Genomic DNA, 15077 nt, shown 5'->3' with positions numbered 1-15077 from the left:
GCACCTCGCTGGGGTTAACCCGGGCTGGGACGCAGGTTTGGGCGGCCCCCAGCCGCCTTCCCATGCCTCTCCCCTTCCCCTCCTGCTCGTCCCTCTGTGGTCCGGGGCGGAGGGGAGCTCAACCGCACCTCCTCGCCTCCAACCCATCTCCTGCCTCCGTCGCCTTCCTCTCCTCCATCCTCACCCTCCGGCACCCCGTGTCCTGGAGGTGCCGCGTATCCGAGCCCCTCCGGCACCCCGCTGCTGCCAGGGTGTCCCTCTCGCTGGCCCCGCGGGACACAGCGCTGGGGAGGGAATAGCTCCCTTCGCGAGAGGGAAAGCAAAGCCAAAGGGACAAACGCCAACCAAAGCCAGCCCCGGGCCGTCTGCTCCTGTCCTGGACGGACACACGGAGCTGGCTGCGGACGCCACTCGAGCTGCTGCCGCGCCGGGTCCCCCTGGAAGGCTCTGGTGCTGGAAGGAGCGAAGGAAAGGGAATTTGCCGCCCGCTCCTTCTCTTCGCCTGGGATCTTTTCCTCCCCATCCCCTTTGGTAAGTCCTGACTTGGCTTTTCTTTAAGCTGGATGGAATGAGGGAAAAGGCTGGGAGTGGGTGGGAAATTCACTGCCGTGGTGACCCATGGCTTAGGAGCTGGGGTTACTTTTTGCCATCATATCTGGGCACAGAATAAAACCAGAGCTGGGGTGGAGCTGAGCTCTTCCCCATGGGACTCAGCTGGTATTCTTCATCCTGTGAAGCGTCCTCGGACCCCAGGATCTTTCCTGCCAGCTGATGCTCCGGAGATGCCCCGGGGCCAGGGCTCTGGCTGGTGGGGAGCAGAGGCAGCTGGTGGGCTGCTGCTGGGGGCAGGACCAGGGGAGACACGGTGGTGCCGCAGCCTTATCCTCTGCACCGGCGCAGAGCCCTGGCCAGGAGTTGTGCCGGTGCACGATGCTGTACGGTGCACCCAACTGGGTGTGAGGTGGGTGACTGGGATTTGGGGATGTGAGCTTGACTCCCCCCATCCCGTTGCCGCGCGCGGACCAGTGTTTCTCCTGGGCTGAGCCGCAGGGCGCTGGGGAGGCCGAGGGCAGAGCGTTGCCCTGCAGGGGCAGCGAGCCTGGCAGCAGGCGCAGGACCAGGCTGGGCTCGGCGCTTCCCCCAGCCGCCTCGGCGCAGCCAGAGCCGGAGCAGAGCTGCGTCCCAGGCTCAGCCCTGGGCAAACCCAGCCCACGCTGGGATGACACAGCCTGCCAGGCTGGAGCTGCTCTGACCTTCAGGGACGAAATCTGACCTTGCTGGGAGCTGCAAACGGTTTGCAAACGGGGACCTGGGAGCCTGCTGCTTTGGGGACAGCTGCTTCTGCTAAGGCAGCCTGTCCCCCCCTCTTCTCTTGGTCTTTTTTGAGGGATTTTATTCAACTTCTCAGGTGACAAGCGATGGATGGCTGTATGAGTGACAGCGTGGCCCAAGGGTGTCCTGCCATTCCCCACCACTTGCAGGCATTTGGCTCTTGGCCTCAGAGCCCAGGGGATGCGTGGGGACGCAGACAGGGTGGGCAGTCAGGTGTGGGGCAGAGCAGCCGTGGGATGAGGGCCTGGCTGGTGGTGGAGGTGTTGGAGCCCTTTCCTTGCTTGCTACCCAGGTACTGCTCTTGGGGTGGGGGCCACCAGACACCCCCATGTCCCCACCTGGCTGGAGGGTCCAGGGGAGGCAGGACAGGGCCCTTGGGGCTTTCTGGCTCTGCCGTGAACTGCGTCGTGCCCATCCTAACCCTGCTCTCGAGATGTTTCTCCCAGCCGTGGGATGGTGCCCAGCCCACAGTCTAATTAAAGCCTTTCCCAGCTATTTTCTCCCTGGGCGCCACGTGCTTTCATTTATATTTATTTATTCCCTTTTCCTTTCTATTCCCCTTCCCTCTTTATCCCAGCCCTTGCCCTGGCTCTTGCCCTGTTTCCTGGGACCGGCTGGTGCCCATCGCTGCCATCGGACAGGAGGGCTGGGCGACAGCCCGGCTCCAGGCGATGCCTCGGCCTCTCCGGTGCTGACGCTGCCCCTGGACACGCTGCTTTTTCCTTTCTCCCTCCACGGGAAGGGATTCCCTCCCTCTGTCTGCTTTTTCCCCTGTACGGGAGGTGTTGCGGGGTCGAATGCTGTCGGTTCCTGGCTGCACCAGCTGGGTGAAGGAGCTCTGAGTCTCCGGGAGAAATCGTGGACTCCATCCTCATCCTTTCCCACACCGAGTGCCCGGAGAGGACCTTGCTGTGCAGTCCTGGAGCATCTTCAAGCCAAGGGGGAGCTTTGGGGCTCGGCTGCCTCCTTGGGATGCTGCCAGTGGGGATTCGGGAGTGGAAAATTAGCGGCGGGGGGGGGCCCTGACTTGCTAGGACACGTGCTGGGTGTTATTGCCCCCCTCTGCTTCACGGTGAGGGGGGTCAGTGGCGCGGGACTGGTTAAGCCGTTGCCGGCTCGGGGCTGGCTTTCGGAAGTGTTTTGCTCGCAGATAGGAGCGCTCTGATTTCACACTATCGCGTTAGGGCCGTCTTCCGTCCCTGAGTCAGCCGCCTGGCCCCCCGCCAGGGAAGAGTCATTTTTTCCTCCAAAAGAAAGTGTTTAACGCTGCTCGCAGGCCCTTCCAGGAAACCTCATCGGGGAGCTGGAAAAACAGGAGTCTGCGGCCCAGCCGGTGCTGCGCAGGCTCTGGCGGGGGGGGGACACACGGTGTGGGGGCTGTCCCCATTGCCGTCTCGGTGGCCAGGGTCCCTCTGTGCCCCCAAAATCTGGCTGCCCCGTTTGGAAAGGTTTAAAGGGTGCAGCTGGTGGTGGTGTTAGGGCTGCTGGGGGTGGTGGGAACCGGGGTGCGATGTCGCCGGTGGTGGTGCGGCCGTGCCCTGGCTGCCCCCCGGGCTGGCAGGGCTGCAGAGCCGAGCTGGCTGCTCGCACCGGCCTCAAATCGTGGGGTTGGGGTGCGCGGTGCCGCCGCGGGGGGATGCTGCCTGTTTGAGGTTGGGCAGAGGCGCTGCCTGTGCGGGAGCTTTGGGGCAGCGTCTGGCAGTGAGGAAAGGTCCGGGGCAGATCCACCCGGGCTGAGAGAGGGAAGGGGAAGGAGAGAAAGAGTGGGAGCCTGTCGAGGGAAGAAAATGTCAAGGTTGGGCAGCTGGCTGGGTCCGTGCATCATCGAGGAGGAGAGTGGGCGGGGAGGGGGGAAGGTAGGTCTGTGGTTCATCTGTCCTTCACCCGTGGGATGAGCACATCCATCCAGCTGGAGAGATGCAGAGCTACGAGGCCAGATCCTGACTGCCGCCGCCCGCCCTCCCACGGCCCGTGGTGCATCTCCCCCGCCCTCCCCGTTCACCTCCCTGGTGCCGCGTGGCCCTTCGGGGGCAGCTGAGCCCTGCGGAGCAGCAGGCCGGCGGTGAAGCGACGGCCGACTGTGCGGGCAGCCCCTGGCCCTCACCAGCCATGCGGGAGGATGGCCAGGCACAGTGCCTGGCACTGGGGAGGGATTTTGGTGGATCCCAGAGGAGCAGGCGGTGTTTTCAGGGCAGGGCAGGATGGCATGCGGAGCGGGGGGCTGTGGGGGCATGGGGCTGGGGCGGGGGTGTCTGGCTCCGGTGTCTCTCCATGGTGGCGCCTGTGGGATTGCGGAGGGTGCCGAGGAGACGGCGATGCTGGTCGTTAAGCGTTCCGGCGGCATGGAAGAGATCGAAACCACCGGCTAATGGGACCCATTAGCTCTGTTGCAGAGCGCCAGCAATTGATCTGGGGTCTCGTGTTCATTTCTCCCCTTGCAGAGGTTGGGCACACGCAAGGGCCCCTGGACGGGAGCCTCTACGCTAAAGTGAAGAAGAAAGACTCCCTCCACGGCAGCACCGGCGCCGTCAACGCCGCCCGCCTCCCGCTCTCGGCAGCGCCCAACCACGTTGAGCACACACTCTCGGTGAGCAGCGACTCGGGCAACTCCACTGCCTCCACCAAGACCGACCGGACCGATGAGCCGGGGGTGCCCGGGGCACCCGGCGGCCAGGCAGTGCTGAGCCCTGAGGAGAAGCGGGAGCTGGATCGTCTTCTCGTCGGCTTCGGCTTGGAGAGCGCGCCGCCCATGCGCAACCACGCGCCCGGCCCCGTGCCGGTGCGCCTGCCTGCCATGCCGGGCCGCCACGTGGTGCCGGCTCAGGTGCACGTCAACGGGAATGCCGCGGCGCTGGTGGCTGAGCGGGAGACGGATATCTTGGACGACGAGCTGCCGAACCAGGATGGGCACAGCGTGGGCAGCCTGGGCACGCTCTCCTCCTTGGACGGCACCACCACCGCCAGCGAGGCCGGCTACCAGGAGGCAGCCCGGGTGGGCAGCCTCTCCTCCCTGCCCAATGGCCCCTCGAGCTGCAACGGGGCCGAGAAGCTGCCGAGGGATGGGCTGTACGACGGCGAGCTGCTCTCCAACGGTGGCTACCCTTACAACAACCAGAACGCCCTGATGGGCCACCACCTCCGTGACCCGCTGCCTCCCTTGCAGCCCGCAGCATCTGCTCAGGACCACCTGGCCGGCTACCCGCAGCGCCCGCCGGGCTCCCACGCCCCGGGCTGGCCCCAGCCGCTGCCCGGTTCCCAGCCCTACCTGTACGGCTATGATCCCCCCAGCGCCTACCGCTCCCGGTCCTTCCCGGCGGTGGACACGGCCAAGTATGATGCGACCCCAGCGCTGCCCCAGGCCCCGGCTCGCAGCACCAGCAGCCGGGAAGCTGTGCAGAGGGGCTTGAATTCCTGGCAGCAGCAAGGAGGGAGCCGGCCGCCTTCCCGGCTGCAGGAGAGCGGCATGGAGAGCCACAGCCCCAGCGTCTCCAGCTGCAGCCCCCAGCCCAGCCCGCTGCAGCCGGTGCCCCCGCACAGCCACAGCATGCCCGAATTCCCCCGGGCACCCTCCCGCCGGGAGATTGAGCAGTCCATTGAAGCGCTCGACGTCCTCATGCTGGACCTCGCGCCCGCCGTCCACAAATCGCAGAGCGTGCCTGCCGCCTCCCGCCAGGACAAGCCGGCGGGACCCCTGCCCTCCTCCCTCTCGGCCCAGCCCATCACCGGTCTCTACACCCGGTCGGCCCCGCAAGTGGCCCAGCCAAGGGCCTTCGGCACTTCCATGAGCCCCGTGGCCTCCGAGCCTGGGGGCAAAGCCTATTCTCCCCGGGAGCCAGACTATGGGGTGCACGAGTACCGGGAAAGCTACTCACCCTACAGCTACCAGCCGGCACAGGTGCCGGAGCCAAGGAGCTACAGCCTTGCCCCGGCCGCAGCACCGGTGGGCATCTTCCCGCTCAGCACCTCCTACAGCCCCGTGGGGTCTCAGCAGCTCCTCGTCTCCTCCCCACCTTCTCCCACTGTCCCGCCACAAACCCAGATGCCCCCCAAGGGACTGGAGAGCTACGACGACTTGTCGAGGTCGGCAGAAGAGCCCTTGAATCTGGAGGGCCTGGTGGCCCACAGGGTAGCAGGTAGGACGCTTTGATTCCTTGGGGGGATGGGGGGGACTGCGTGTCCCGAGAAGCCGGAGCCTACGGGGGTGCTGCACAGTGGAGCTGGGGATGGGAGATGCAGCGACTCCTCATCGGTGCCGGATCCGGGCTTGGAACTGGACCACCCGCCATGGGGGCATGCTGGGCAGGGGGGCAGCCAGTGCCCCCCTCCTTCGCTGAGAGCCCCCCCCAGCAGCATTGCCCGGAGGTGGGGAGAAGGGGTGACCGAGGGGGTTGGGCCTCCCCATCCTCACCCCTTCGGGGTATGGGGCTGGTCTGTCCCCTGCGGCAGGGCCACTCGCTTTCGGGGAGAATATGGCCAAACACTGGAACAGGCTGCCCAGGGAGGTGGTGGAGTCACCATCATGGAGGTGTTCAAAAAACATGTAGACGTGGCACTTCAGGACATGGTTTAGTGGTCATGGTGGTGTCAGGTTGATGGTTGGACTTGATGATCTTAAAGGTCTTTTCCAACCTTAATGATTCAGTGATACTATGAGTTTGGGAAGATGTTTTCTGCTCTGGCTGAGGGTGTCCTGCCTGGACCCCACCTTGGACATTGATGCTCTCCCTGCCTGGGGCGTGCTTTGGTGTACGGTCCCAGCAGAGCACTTGCCTTGTGTTTAATGTAGCTGGGCTCCTCCCTGATTTCAGCCCCCGCTTTCCCCACAGCATGCTGGTCTTGGTGCTTGGACCTTCTCCCCGGTGCTCAGCCCTCCTCTCCGGGCAGCTGGGATCTGCTTGGCCCTGGGTGGTCTGAAGCTGGACCTGACCTTGGGGTGGTGGTCAGGGGCTGGGAAGGCATTTCCCAGCCCTGCCAGAGGGGTTTGGTGCAATGTCTGGCTGGGTGCAGCGCCGAGCATTGGTGCCGTGGCTGGATGAAGGCATTTGCTCCGTGCCGCAGAGGAGAAACTGCATCCTCTAACTCCCTGCCCTCCTGTGGCTCCGGCTCAGGGGCTTTGGGGATGCAGAGGGTCCCGGCCCCCTGGGAAGGAGGTGCCATGGCCCTGTGGCAGCTCGGTGCCCTCCCTCCCTGTTGCTTCGGCTGGAGTTGTTGAATTGCAGAGCGACATTTGGGAAGGGTTCGGGGCTGTGGCCAGGCTGGGGGCCAGCTCATGATGCTGGGGCTTGGCAGCTCCGTCCCTTCCAGCTCTGCGCTCAGTCCAGAAACTCGCCCGGCATTAGAGGGAGGGGGAAAAGGCTTGGCTGGAAAAATCCAACAGCACCAGCCTCCCAGGCACGGGGGCTGAGTCACCGCGGCACCGGGACGGGGGGCAGGAGGGGTGCCAGCTGTGGGGAGGGGGGACAGGGGTGGGTGGGAGAGGTGCTGGGTGCAGTTTGCATCCATCCGAACCTGACTGCGATGATCCAGGCCAGATGCACAGAGGGACCCAGGGCTTGTCCTTGGGTTTGTTTAAACCCTCTGCACACACAGATACCCAAACTGTCTGTATGTCTGGATAGAATATTATAAGGAGCAGATTTCCCCCCCAAGTGCGGGGGGAAAAATGGGGTGGAAAAGAGGAGAGCCCTCAGGAGAGGAGGAACAGTATTTGCAGTGGGTGGGAGATGGATGTTTGATGGCGTCTACCAAAATATCCGTCCCCCCTAACGCTGGGGTCAGGTCCTCAAGGCTGGGCTGGGGCTGCTCTCAACCCCCTGCAGCCACCGGGCTTCCCGGGGAGGAGAGGCGTCCCGGGACGGTCCCCAGCCTGCGGTCACCTGTCCCCTCTGGAGCCTGGCCGTCTGTGCCGAGGCGGGGACCGTGCGGGTGGGCAGCCTGACCTCCGGCGGGAACGAGGTGTCCTGAAACCAGCGCTGGGAGGGGACGACCTATGGGGACGGTGGGGCACGGACGGGTTTGTTTACATTCCTGCTGCTATAAATTGCCTGCGTGTCCTGGCGAACAACGAGGAGCATCTCACACCTCCTCCGTGCCCGGTGGGGGAGTGGTCCCATTCCCGCTTCCCGCTGGAGATGGACAGGGCAGTGCTGGCATCCCCAGCACCTCACAGAGAGGAGCCAGTCCTGCCACCCTTCAGGTCCCCCTCTTCTCCCAGTGAGGCATCTGGGGTCATCCCTTCTTGTCCCAGCCCTGGGCATCCAATGATGGAGGGGACCTGCACAGTGCCATCCCCAGGGGGATGGTGATGGGACATTCGTGGGTTTGCACAAGGCCACGTGTGGCTGGGAGCCACCATTGATTTCCCATGTGGGTTTAAGTGATGCCTGGAGCCAGGCAATTTGGGTGATGGAAAAGCAGCTCCAAGCAGGGTCTGAGCTCCCTTGGACCCCAAGCAACCCCAAGCTCATCTGCTGGAGCCCAACTAATATTTTATCTTGTTTTCTCTCTCTCTCTTCCTATTGTATCTCGTGACATTTGTCCTGTCTGCCCCTTCCTCTCCCCATGGGGGACCGTGTCTGTCCCTTGTGACCTCCCGCCCTCCTTGCACTCCCCGTCCTGGCATGCTGGCAGAGTACAACGCCAAGCTCAGGGACCTCAACAAGAGCACCAAAGTCCCCCGTCCTCCTCTGAAACAGCAACGGTCCTTCTCTGGTTTGTTCATTCCACCTCCCTACTTCCTTGTCCTCCAACCTTCCACATCCATCCTTCTCCTTCCCTCTCCTTCATTCTTCCCTCTCATACTTCCTTCCTTTTCCTTTCTTCTCTCTCCTCTCTCCTTCACCCTCATCCCTCCTTCCTCCCCCATCCCTGCATGCTGAGTGCTTCGTGTGTTGCATGTATGTGGGTTGGAGAGAGGCTTGGGAGACCCTCCCCATGCAGGCTCGATCCCCCTTCTCAGCAGGGTGATGCTCAGGGACCCCTAGACCTCCTCTGGTGATGGGGGAGGCCCTGGCCGTGGGTATAGACTCCCCTGCCCGCACTTGGTTTTGTGTCTCATCCAAGCCCGGCACTGCTCTCTGGTGGGCTTTTGTTGCCAGACCAGATCCAGACCCTTGCTCCAGCCTCTCTGAGCTTTGCCCTGGCTGCGGCTCACCCCTCGGGGAGACAAGGCTGGGGTCCAGCTCTGCAGACCCCTTGTTCAGCCAGTTCCCGGCCCGGCAGGGTCTCACCTGCCTCAGTCTGGGGGTTTTCCCCAGGGGTCTGTCTGCAGCTGGGGGGTGGGCGAGGGAGGGCCCCCAGCTGTGCTCATTTTGGGGTGAAATGTGCATGGCCACATCAATGAAGTACCCCGGGAGGAGGGGAGCAGTCGACGTGTCTGTGCCCGGTGGGACGGGGCGAGCTGGGCTCTGATGGCGAGCGGTACGTCTGCTGCTCTTCTTCATGCAGGGAGGGAGCAAGTTTGCATCTCCCTTTGCCCTGGGCATCGTGTGTCCCCGTCTGGCTGTACCTGCTGGGTGCCGTGTCCCGAGGGCTGTGGGATGCTGCTTCGCCCTCTCCTCTCCACCATGGGGGCATTGTCCGGCTCTTGCCTGGCAATAGCTCCAGGATCTCATGCCCAAAAAGCAGCTGCCTCCTGATTTTGGCCCAGAAACCTGCCTCGCAGCAGCAAAACCGCCTGGGTTTAAATCCCCCTTGTTTCCTCCTCCTCCGGCTGTTGTGCTCCTGCCCTTCCCCGGCCCTAGAGCTGTGTTTAGTCCAAGGGCAGGACTTTGCTGGGAGAGGGTTGCTGCCAAGTTTCAGAGTTAAATGGGTGGCAGAAAGGGTGGCAGTGCCAGAGGTGATGGGGGGCAAGGGTGGGGAGTGGGGTGCAGGCTGCTATTCCCCCTTTCAACTGTGATGGGGGAACCCCAACTCCTGCGGCTGGGCAGGGCATCCTTTGGGAGCCGGTGGCGGGGCCGTGGCTAAGGGAGGCTGTACCTCTGCTGAGGGGGCACAGCGAGCAGGGGAAAAGAGAGTTTGTTTTTCAAGTGTAATTTCCAGCCCATAAATCACCCGGGGGGGGCGAGGGAGCCTGGGTTTCCTCCAGGCTTTGCTCCGGGCTGCCCGTGAAGTTTCCCACTCTCGCCTCCTGAACAATGAGTCCCTTTTTTCCCCTCTCCTCCCTCCCCTCCCTGCGGCCCCGGCCACTTTCCATGTCTGGGGAGTGGAGCAGCCAAAGTCTGGTGAGCTCCTGGGTGTCCCGATGGGCCAGATCCAACACCATGGGGCTGGGGCACATGCATCCCTGGGGCTGGAGCCGGGGGTCCCACGCTGCAGATGTGTGATGTGCGCTAACAGCCGGGATCCAGTGAGCTTCCTAAATGAAAAATGCAAAGCAAGGCAGGCGTGCGTGGCTTGAAGAGCCAGTCCCTGCCTCTCTGCAGCGCTCGGTCTCTGGAGCTCTTCGGGATGGGCCACGGGGTGCTCCTGGTGATGCTCGTGCAGCGTGCAGGACACCCTGACTCAGTTTGAGATGTCCCTGCTCATTGCAGGGGGGTTGGACTAAATGACCTCTAAAGGTTTCTTCCAGCCCAAACTATTCTATGATTCTATGACCCTGCTAAAGCAGAGGGGAGAAAAGAAAATACAGGGGTTTTCTTTATCCCCCCTTTCCCCCCATTTTTTTTCTTCCTATTCTTGCAATTCAGGGCTTCATTCCCTTAAAGTGAGGGGCAGAGAAAAAGGTACAGGGTGGCCTTAAGTGATGCTGCCCCTTGGCCACCGCCCCTGCAGGGCAGCAGAGAGAGACCCTCTCCGTCCCCCTGTCCCCACCATGGGCCTTTTTAATGGCCATCCCCTGCGCCGGCGAGCACCTGCAGAAGGGATCGGGGAGTTGTGTTTCAAAGACGCTCTTAGTGGAATTTTCCAGGCCGCCTCCGCGGCTGGAGCCGGCCCCGTTGGCTCACGTCCCCCGCCTCGCAGCCCGGCCGCCTCTCCCCCCCGAGCCACGATTTTATTGTTGTTGCCATTCACTGGGCTGATTATTTAGAAATGCACCCAGGCCACCTCCCTCCCTCCCGCGCTCCCAGCCCTTTCCCCACTCCCGGCCCTTTCCCTGGGGCCAGGAAAGCTCCCGTGTGGGTGCCGGGGCGGTGAGGAGGGGAGGTCAGCAGGCGCGAGGCGTGGGTCCCGCACGGAGCCCCGGGGAGCGAGGGGAAGCAGCTGATGGCTGGTTTTCCTCCGCCAGCCCGTGGGAAAGGAGTTGGTGTTTGAAAAGTGCATTTCCTGGAGCATGATGCTGGCCTCTTCTTTTTTTTTCCCCCTCCCCCCTTTTTCTCTTTTTTCTTTTTCCCCCCGCGGTGCTGGGCCAAGGGCAGCGTGAGCGCTCCCCGGTCTGCGGGAAAGGCGGAGGGGACGGTGCTGTCACCTGCGTTGGTGGGGCTGAGACCAGGGTTCATCTCGCTGCTGTGTGGGTCCTGGGGAGGAGCGGGAGTCCTGTGGGGCTCTGAGCTGCACCTGTGGTGCTCCGCATGGTTCCCCTGCACAGACCCCGGCACCATCAGCCCTAAGCCCTAATTAACCTCTTCATCGGGGCAGCTGGGGCAGAGGGTGTGTTTGGGTTCTGCTGGGTGCTGGGAGAGGGGGTCACACCTCTCATCCCAGCTACCTAAGCCCGCCTGCCCTGTGCTGGCTTCATCCCCATTCCTGGGCTTTCTCCCAGCCTGTGGGGATCGCCAGTGGGATCCACCTAGACCCCAACAGCCCAACAGACCTATTCTGCCGCAGTGACTTGCTCGCTCCCTTCTCTGCCCCGGGGTCTCAGAGCTCCTTGGCACTGCCCCAGACTTGTGGCGCTGGGGTGTGGGAAGGAGGTTTGGGGAGAGATGGAGTGCAGATGCCAATCTCTCCTTTTAGGAAGGCATCATGCTGGGGGTAGGAGATCAGCAGTGGTTTGTTGGGGTTCCCTGCACCATCCCTCTGTTGGGGTCCTTCCTCCTGACACTTCGGGACTCACAAAAATGGGCTTTTTTCCACCGCTGTGGCTGAAGGTGCATGTGGATATGGGTGCAGGGTTGCAGCTGAACATGGCCACCTTGGTGCTGGGGGATTCGTCCCTTTTCCACCGTGATGCTCGCAGGAGGTCCTGGTCCTCGCCAGCTCTGCCAGTCCCCTCCTGCCAGCTGGCGGGGCTGGGCTGGCTCGCTGGGCTGCTCGCAGGATGCTCGTGCCCCTCGCACCCACTGCGGGGGAATGCTGTCCCTGAGCCCCAAACTGGAGGTGCTTAGGAGGGCTTAATGCAATGGTCCGGCCACTAGCCACAACCCTGCCTTGCTTTTTGGCTTGGCCAAGGGCCACCGCTGTAGGGTACATTGCTCCAGCTCAAAACCGTGCTGCTCCGGGGGTTAGATGGAGGTGAGTGCTGAAGCTGCATCTCTGCTGGGCAGAGCCCTCTCCGTGGCACATGGCCCCAGGGAGACCTCTCGGATTAGCCCCGGAGTATGTCCTGCTGGTCCCCATCTTAACTGGTGCCTCCTCACCCATCTCCCACCCTGTGCTTGCCCCGCAGGGGTGCAGTCCCGGGAGAAGCCCCTGGAGGAGAGCACCGTCCCTGCCCGCAAGCGGACCCCCAGCGACAGCCACTATGAGAAGAGCTCGCCGGAGCCCAGCTCGCCCCGCAGCCCCACCGTCCTCTCGCCCGAGGTTGTCAGCACCATCGCGGCCAACCCTGGAGGGAGGCCCAAAGAGGTGTGCCCGGGCTCTGCAGGGTGCTGGGGTAGCTGGTGGGGAGCAACCATCTCCAGGGAAGGAGAAGGCTTTGGAGGAGGTTATGGGACTTTTAGCATCTGCGGCATTCTGGAGGGTTGGGGTCAATGACGCTTTTGGTGGTGGTGGTTAGCAGGGAGGAGGTGAGAACCTTCCCTTTGCCCTCTCTACTCCCTCCTTGGGGTGTCCTGGAGGTTTGTGCCCATTGTAGGGAAGGGACTGACTCTTTCTCCTGCTCTCCCCCAGCCTCACCTCCACAGCTACAAGGAAGCCTTCGAAGAGATAGAGGGTGCCTCCCCCACCAGCCCACCCTCCGGCGGCGGTGAGATTTCTCCCCCCACCCCAGCATTCCCCGTCTCGCCACAAACCCCTTACTCCAATCCCTGTAAGTGCTGCGGCTCCGGGAGGCGGAGGGGCTCGGTGGGTGGCTCTCGGCAAGCCAGAAATTCGCCAAGGGTCGGGCAGCTCCGGGCTCCAGACACCCACCGCCATGTTAATCGCTCCTCCTCTCCATCTTCCTCTCTCCTCCGCATCCCCCCACTCCACGCTGCCATCAGCATCCCATGCTTGGCACCTTCCTGTTGGCTTCTTCCCCTCCTCCACTCACCGGGGTGTTTCTTGGATGGGGTCCTAAGACAGGATAAGGAGAGAGGCAAGGTCTGAAAGACAGCATCCTTTCAGCCCATCCTGGTCCTGCACCTCCCCATCTTTCCTACCGGCATGGCAAGAAGGGCAGCGAGGCCATGGTAGCAGTCGAGTGGGGGTGAGGCAGGCGGGACTGATGACCAGGAGGGGGCTCGGGGCAGACCCTCGCACGCTGTGCCACTTCTCGCTCGCTCTTTCCAGGTCAGGAGCGGGATAAGGCTGGGAGGTGCCAGCCCTTTGCATGCAGCCTGCCTCTGCTCCTCTGGCACAGCATGCCTCCTCTCTGACTAACCTCGACTGTGCAGTTGCGGTGGTTTTGTGTGGCCCGGGTTTGTGTGACCAGCTTGAGCGATGAACCCCGATGAGCAGCCTCATGTCGGCACAGCGCGACTTGGGCTGGACCAGTGCAACGGAGCAGCTGGTCGACTGGGAAACCCATCAAAAAGATGGCAGCCCCCTCCCTACCCTTCCGAATCACTTTTGTAGGCTGGGTGCTGAGGGATGCTCTAGGGCTGGGAATGCTCGGGCTGGGTGCAGCCCCCTCTGATGACACGTCCTGGCTGCAATGGGTCCTCCTGCCCCCATAGCTCAGCCCATGGGACTCGAGGCTGTTTCCTCCTGTGCTGTTGCTGTTCCTCCCCTGCAACCCGCTGGTGTTTGAACCCTGTCTCGTGGGATGCAGTGACTGGAGTGTGGGAGCGTCCCCGGGGCATTTGGCAGTTTGGAAATGGTCCCGTTGTTCCGGGGGACCTGGAGAGCTCGGCCCCACGGCCACAGCTCCTTGGCAGTGGGACAGTGGCTGGCTTTGGGGGATGAGTCACTTGCAGAGGTGACAGGAGCAGCCTGGCTGGGGACGTGGCCCGGAGGCAGCGTTTCTTAGCCAACGCCAGCCGGGGAGGCCTGGGAAGTTTGAAGCTGCAGCTTGCAGGCTCTGCCAAAGTGCCTGCCGGGGGGATACAGGAGCATTCCCCTCCATGGGGAGACGACGGTCCCACGGTCCCCGGGGAATTCCCCGCCCCAGGAAGACCCTGCCGTTCGTTAGTCAGCCAACACAGGCGTGAGCTTGACATCGCGGTTTGCGGCTGACCAGATTTGGGGAAATCAGACACCCGCTGGGGAAGGCGCTGCCATCTCGGTTTCCCAGGGACTCGGCTGCTCCAGCCCCAGGCTGCCGTGGGGACCTGGCCTCGGGGCGAGGGTCTGGCTTTCCTCCGGAGCTCCCACCACTCGCCGCCTCCCGGCCTCGCCGCCGCCCCTGTGCCCATGCCACCAGCCGGGGACATTCAAACACTGATGGAGGGACGTGCCCTCTGGTCCCTCTTGCTGGAGATGAGCTGCATCTCCCCTGGGGAGATGCAGCATCAGGGAGATGGGTCAAACCTGGGGGGCAGGAGAGGAGAGAAGATGCAGTTGGCCTGAGGAGGTCCTCCCTGCCCCACGAAACCCTGCCGCCCCGCACCACCGGTGCATCCATACCATAGCCATACATACATACGCAGGTCTTCCTGGTATGTACGTATGGGCACAGGGATACAGACCTCATGTCTGCATTGCCACCCCTCGGGGAACACGCTCTGTGTGAACATCTTCACCTGCCTGTTGAGCTGGTCTGGAGGGCAGGGGGTTTTGGCAGTCCCACTGCCCCTTTCGTTGGGCAGATGAGCTGCTCCAGGACGGCTCGGTCCCAGCTCAGCCAGGTGTGGGGATTGGCAAAGGGGGGTTAAGGTTTGGGAGAGCTGGGTTGGCGGGCAGCTGCTCACACAGGGGCATTGAAAGAGGCTTCATGCCTATAGTGGGACCATTCCCTCGTGGGGATGCTGCTGGGAAATGGGATACGGGCCTGCCCTGGTGGGAATTGCCCCCTTGTTCTGTTCTGCCGCCCCACACTTGGGCAGACTGCTTGTTCCCAGGCACCTCGTGTCCTGTGTACATCCCCAAAGGGAGAGGGGGGTCGGTGCCCTTTCCTGGGGTGCTGCTTCACACAAAGGCTCTTCCTGGCAGCCCCCGATTGCAGCTGGTGGCTGGGATGGGTCACGGGGGCTCTGAGCCCCTGGGATGCGACAGCTCCAGCCTTTCCGAAGCTTCACCTCCCATCCCTCCACTAACACTCTTGTGTCCTCAGTGCCGACAGTACGTTCTCCCCCCGGCCTGGCCAAGACCCCGCTCTCAGCACTGGGGCTGAAACCCCACAACCCAGCCGAGATCCTGCTGCATCCAGTGGGAGGTGAGTGTGGGGATGGGGTCTGCAGGTTTTTTTTTGCAGGGAGGGCATCTGTGAGGATACCCCTGGAAGGGTCCCCTGGGTGAAGAAGGTACTTCTGCCTCTCTTTTGGGGCCAGGTGGCCCTGGGGTCCTTG

The 15077-nt window shown here is 63.0% G+C and overlaps 1 protein-coding gene across 3 annotated transcripts in view; it reads left to right on the top strand.

Moving 5' to 3' along the window:
- The window catches only part of TNS1 (tensin 1), a gene marked incomplete at both ends in the record, with an annotated part of 62063 nt that overhangs the window by 35571 nt on the left and 11415 nt on the right, over positions 1-15077 (top strand). For 2 of the 3 annotated variants that reach the window (XM_082001703.1, XM_082001702.1), the window contains 4 exons: positions 3774-5465; positions 11879-12057; positions 12322-12397; positions 14852-14944. In XM_082001703.1, coding sequence (XP_081857829.1) covers positions 3774-5465; positions 11879-12057; positions 12322-12397; positions 14852-14944 — 2040 coding nt within the window. The remainder of the gene's footprint in view (positions 1-3773; positions 5466-11878; positions 12058-12321; positions 12398-14851; positions 14945-15077) is intronic. The other variant, XM_082001704.1, reaches the window with a different exon arrangement.

The sequence above is a fragment of the Phaethon aethereus genome (assembly GCF_964289735.1).
Source record: "Phaethon aethereus genome assembly, chromosome: 6".
In the NCBI taxonomy this organism is placed as follows: Eukaryota; Metazoa; Chordata; class Aves; order Phaethontiformes; family Phaethontidae; genus Phaethon; species Phaethon aethereus.
Note: the sequence above shows the minus strand (reverse complement) of the source record. Positions and strands in the feature narration are given on the sequence as shown.